This window comes from Herpailurus yagouaroundi, unplaced genomic scaffold (assembly GCF_014898765.1).
Source record: "Herpailurus yagouaroundi ecotype Mexico unplaced genomic scaffold, PumYag 67793, whole genome shotgun sequence".
In the NCBI taxonomy this organism is placed as follows: Eukaryota; Metazoa; Chordata; class Mammalia; order Carnivora; family Felidae; genus Herpailurus; species Herpailurus yagouaroundi.
In genome coordinates this window covers 3,495,221-3,501,072 of record NW_024420586.1, presented here as the reverse complement: position 1 = coordinate 3,501,072, position 5,852 = coordinate 3,495,221, and the positions used below count along the sequence as shown (strand labels likewise).

At 49.3% G+C, this 5,852-nt stretch overlaps 1 protein-coding gene across 2 annotated transcripts in view; it reads right to left on the bottom strand.

Moving 5' to 3' along the window:
- Positions 1-407: 407 nt before the first annotated feature.
- Positions 408-5,852, bottom strand: part of POLA1 (DNA polymerase alpha 1, catalytic subunit) — a 305,357-nt gene continuing 299,912 nt past the window's right edge. For both annotated transcript variants that reach the window (XM_040468858.1, XM_040468857.1), the window contains exon 37: positions 408-1,640. In XM_040468858.1, coding sequence (XP_040324792.1) covers positions 1,495-1,640 — 146 coding nt within the window. In that variant the 3' untranslated portion in view covers positions 408-1,494. The remainder of the gene's footprint in view (positions 1,641-5,852) is intronic.

Sequence of the window (5,852 nt, the reverse complement as noted above, 5' to 3'; positions counted from 1 at the left end):
AAGAAAAAAGCCGAGCAAGATGGAAGACAGTTCATTTGCATTGCTTTAACAAGCGGCCTTCACTAGGGTCCATGCTGGGTGACCTTGGTCTGATGGGGGGCCTTTCTCCCAGGAGCCATCGGTCTTAGTCTCTCCAAAAACAGACACCACTGGGCTCTTGGCTTAGCTCTCAGGCTGTCCAAGTCAGCAAAGCACACGAGAAACCATACTTCATCTTGTAAAGGACCCTAAGTCCACAGGAAGTCTCCGGAATGCTGCTCAGGGCACTGGGACATACGCCACTGGGGCCTCTAGGAGCTGATTTCCAGCCAGGCTGAGGGCTGGGAAGGGGATGGCCTCCAGTCACCCCTTACTCCGGGCTGCCACCTCTGGCCAGCTCTTCACACCTGATGGAGATTTAGTGGAACTGCTTTCCTTTCAGAAATCTTTATTTAAGCAGGAAAAAAACCCCACACACATGGCATATTTTTCTTTTAGAAAAACAGACAGGTAGACTTTTTAAAAAAATATAGCATAGTGTACAGGGGAAATATATCTTGTTAGTATAACCTTACATATAATGTAAGAATGGAAAGGCTGCTATACTGAAATAGATGTGGCTTCTGGCAAAGAGGGCACCATTCCGAAGAAATGAAAACACACACACGCACACAACCGCACCAGGGCCAATTAACCAAACCTCCTCCCAATTTCTTCTGAATACAACACAACGACCTTTGCCCCAAACTCTACACAGTTGAAAGGAAATGTTATAGGATATCAAATTATTTTCAATGTGCTTTCTGTCTGCAGAAACCTTTACCTGGATTTTCTACTTAAGGGGACAAAAAGGAATGCGAGTATAAAACACCTGCCCAGTACACGTGTGCGCGTGCAATGGGGAGCACTTCAATAAACAAGTAGGCTCTGTTTCATCTATTTAGGAGACGCAAGGCTTCTCTACCCCACCCCTCGGCTACCTATATAAAAGACCAGACTAAAAAGGACAGCCACTCTTGGAGCCAGCGACTGGGGCAATAGTGGGGTTCAGACTGGGTTTAACTGGCATGTGAAAAGGCAAAATAAAATGTTAGCACTCCTACCAGGCTTCATAACTCTTTCTGGGGGCACCTCTGCTCAAGGCCCTGGGGCAAAGTGTGGGGTCCCTTGCGTTCCAGTCACTCTCAATTAATTTCTTGTTCCTCACGGACCTCTCCCCCTAGGAATCGAGTCCCAGATGCGCAGCTGGCTCTAGGCTGTTTCCGCAGTACATGATACGTTGTAATAGGAAGGCTCTTATGATGCTCTGATATTTGGTAGATGAAATACTGTTGCACTCGCCCCCACCTCAGTAATTCCCCTCCCAAGCCACACACACACACACGCACGCACACATGCACGCACGCACGCACGCAGTCCTAAAGGAAAAGCGATGCCAGAGGGAGCCGTCAGGACCCTGGTGGAGGGGTGGAGGCGGTGGGGTCGCCCACCCTGCTGCCTGCATCGCAGGCTCCCTCAGGGCCTCACGGCACAATCTGCGAAGAGCTTGCTGAGGTTCACTTCGGAGTAGCCACTTCGGGACAAGAACTGCTCTGCTGTGTTCTTGAGTTTTTGGTAGTCCTGACGAACTTTGGGGGTAAAAAACTGCTTCTTCCATTTATCTAAAAAGAAATAAAAATAAAAGGATTACAAGTCTCAGAGGTAGCGTCTTTAGAGACCATTCAGTATCCCTCAAGCACCAGAGAAGAGGGCGCAGATCCTGTCTGCACTTCCATGTCTCAGATGTCCTCCTGGTGCCCCGTTGCTGGTCTACACCAGGGGCCAGTCCCACGCCAGGGGTGCGGGTGAGTTCCCTAGGTTCCTCTCTGGAAGCCTTGGTTCTTCTACCCTGCGCGCCACTTCCCAGCACCTAGCTGACTCCGGGAGCGGGGGACAGGGCCACGCTCCACGGATGCGAACTGCAGGTGCGCATGCACGTGCAGCAGCCAAGGTGAACTCCACCTGCAGCCACCACTCTCGCAGCGCTGTCGAGCATATGCGTGCAACTGAATGCAAAGTATGGATGCGGCAGGAAACACTGTCTCAAAAGAAGCCAGGGCCTCCCAGAGTCAACTCCCAGGAGCAGCTGGGCCTAGTCGGCTTCTTTGAGGCCCTCCGGTCTGTGTCCCTCTGCTACTCAAGACTCCTGTGTTGGAAGAGGTGAGGGGTAGGCTGTCTGGAGGGCACCTGTCCGGTGGCGAGGTTGCTTTTTCTTCTCCATCCACACCGTGTACCTGTGGACTCTGGGCATGCAGCAGCCGTTCCTCTGCTTCCTGCTTCTTCTACCTATTCATGCCTGGCCTGCCCACTCTGAGACGGGCACTGCCAGCCGCACAGAAGGTCCTTCCTTTCCTGCCCCACAGCCTGCTACTTGCACACTTGGTTCAAGGAGCAGTAGGGCCAAGACACTGAGGTGTGATCTTTTGAGGATAAGGGTGATTGATCCCTAGGGGAGGCAGCCCTGCCCAGGATGCTTAAGGCGACACAGTTTTGGTTCACAGCTGCTCAGGAACCCTGTGACGTGTTTGGCGAAGTCCACGTTGTTTTTTTTAACCCCCGTTTGCTGGCTGAAGAGACTGGGAGGTCCAGCCACTCACCCGAGGTCACACAGCCGGAAATGTGCGACAGGGACATGTGAGCCTGGGTGGCCAGAACCCTGAGCCCCTACTCGAAGGTCAGGCACCCTAGTGCGCCCCCTCTCCCTACCGTCACCCCTCCCCGGTGCCCCCGGAACAGGCACAGGCACAGGTGAGCATGGCATCAAGCATCGAGGAAGGGAGTACTCGTCAACCACCGGGAGAAAAACCCCACCGAAACAACAGAGCAACACTGCAATCTACTGAACACCCGCAAGATTAAAGCTGGGGCTCAAGATTTTTGTTCCTTAGCTCCACATTCACATTCGTCCTCCACAACCTTTTCTAAATTACGTCAAGTGCCTTTTAAGAAACAACAGCAAAAAGTTTGGTGGAGAGGATTTAAATGCCCAAAGGGGGTGGAAAAAGAGAGGCGAGAGGAGAGAGAGGGGAGGCATTAGTAGCCGACTACCGACTACCGACTACCGATTACAGAAAGACACTTTGAAAGTTCTAATTATGGGAGTCTGGGAATACACAACAATGGCCCGGAGCGGCGGCCGCCTCCCTGCAGGCCAGAGCAGCAGGCCGGCACCCGGCGCATGTGAATGACACGAACGCAGGTGCTGACTGGGGAGCACATTTAAAGAGCTGCCGGAATAAGGAGCAGGGGAGGAAGGGAGAGGGCATCGCTCCTGATGTGTTTACCTCCTCTGCTGATGGGATATTGACTTTTCCCACCAGGTTGGTTAGAAAGGGGACTATTTACGCTGCCACACAGCAGAGTTAGAATGACAACCAGCGTCACTCGGTGCTCTTCTTCGTAAAAGACAAGTGTGACCGCCAGCATATCCCATAGCCGGTCAATACGGCCAAGGCACCATTGCACGCCAGTTAGACATGCAGATAAAAGCTCCCGCTTGCTTCCCCAAAGAGAATTTAATCAATAACATATGGAAGGTCTTCTAGGAAACAGAACTGCACGAGCTGGCACAGGCGCGTCAGACGGGGGTGCAGAGGGGGGAAAAGGGCTCGCCCCTTCTTTGTGGTTTTTCTCAGCCCCCTTCAGGCACGTAGGCCCCCCGCATTAGGCTTCACATGAAACCACTATCCTGTTTCCTGTACTGCTACACCCACCACTGTAGAACTCAAGGGAAAATACCGGTGTTAAATGGTGGAAACAAGTTAATGTGGCCAGCAAAATTGGATTCCTTCTCCGTGCTCTGTTTTTGGGAGTCGGCAAAGAGGCCATGGGCAGAGTCACTGCACATCAGGCATGCGGTGACGACAACTATTAAAAGATTCCAAGAGGCCATCAGGCAAGAGGCAGAGAAGATCATCTCATCCACGTCCACAGAGATGCCAGGGGCCGTGGCTGTTGCTGTCTCAACAACCAGCACAAAAAAATCCAACCCTCGTTGACAAAAGAAGGAAATGCTCTCCCTAGACACAAGGGCATCAGCAAAATCTACTCCAGAGGGCTGTGCTGTCACCGGAAATCACTCATCCGAATGCACCCGCAAAGCGAATCCCCTTTTCCTGGGAATAACGCTTACTATAGGTCCTTTCTACATGCTGATTCCTTAGGGTTATATGCTGATTACCAAAAACGTCCTGTCCCCCACTCCTAAGAAAACAATGAAAAACAAGTTAGCCCAGATATTATTCACACAATATTTTATCAGACACTGACATGAATTGCTAATTTAAAAGTTGGTTTCTACTGATTAGAATCTAAAACCTCAAAACCAGGCAAGTTACAGTATTTTCTATCTGGGATGACCTAGATCATCACCTGCCAGTCGAACCTGTCTTTAGATATTTTTTTTGCAAGTTAACTGATCCAATCACATGTTAGAACTGTCTGAAAAAATGGGAGTATTCTCCCATCTAAGGAAACCGTGTCTACTTCGGATATTTTGTTTCCCTGTCAGTAAACCAAACATCTCTTTTCGGCTGTACTTTTTGTAAAACCCCTTCTGCACTTAAGGAAACACACTCAACCAGAAACCACAAGGCAAAGACATTTTAACATCGCCTCCTGGTTATTTTATTTTAATTAAAGCAGGCTTAGGCACACAGGCAGCAGCCGTCTCTGTTCTGAATGTCTGTTTCATTTATTTCCGTGCAAAGGTATCAAACAACAGTCAGTTATAATTGATTCTGTCAGGTGTTATACAGTCAGTCATAATTGTCTCTGTGTAGAGGTGTGTCAATTTACTATATCTGAATTAAATATTCTGTCAATTATGAAATCAGGTAATAATTTCAGTCAGTTTTTTAATTGCATGGCTTCCCACTATACAGTTCTCAGCTTTCCTAACCGGTTCTAATCCATACCCTCCCTCCCTCCCTCAGTGCACCGTGAGCTTTGCCTTCGGGGGTGGAAGCCCGCCCCGGAAGCTTTAGGAAGTCTGAAAGAAAGCCACTTCATGATTTAAAACCACCCAACCTATAGAGAACTGTTGGAGCCTCTGGCCTGGCCAGCTCTCTCCTGAATATCAATCGATATCCGAGTCTGGGCAACGCACGGTATCTGAAAGATCTCAGGAGATAGCCATGTTTCAAAGACAGACACATTCAGGGCCCCAAACCAAATAACAAGTATAGAAACACTTCTCAAAACGAGAAATAAAAAATACCATCTTCCATTCAGTTCTTTAGAAACAACTTTACAGGGCACAATGCCAGGCACACTCCGTGTATGAGGCATTTACCGACTAACCAACGCCTAGAGGTCCATTCTCGCCCGTTAAATCACATGTTAGACGTGAACACATTTCTCAGGGCTGAAGAGTCTGTTAGTCCCCTATCCAGCTCCATTCCTACTTCTAAGTAATTATCTCCAGTTTTCCTTTTCTCTTCTTTTGTGTTGATACCAAAATACAGCCTTTAAACAGAATAAAATATCCATGGTTTAGCTCAAGTACTCTACTAGGCTGATCTGACAAGTATTTAGAAGTGTGATTATAATTCTCTCCACCACTGGTCTGGTTCGTGTTCAATAAACACGGACTTGCTACAGCCTGGTGGTGGTGAACAGTGACCCTTCACACTCCAAAAGGACGGAGGTGCTGCAGGGCCCCCCACCAGGAAGGGCTGGTCAGTGCAAGTGTGGGAAAGAGCAGAGGGTGATGGGAGAAGGGAGGAGCCAGGGCAAGCCAATGTAAAGAATGCCACTTCTACAGCGAAAAATAGAAGGGGAGAGTCGTACCCCTTACCATATTTCAGTGGAGAAAGAGTCACCTTGAAAGAGAT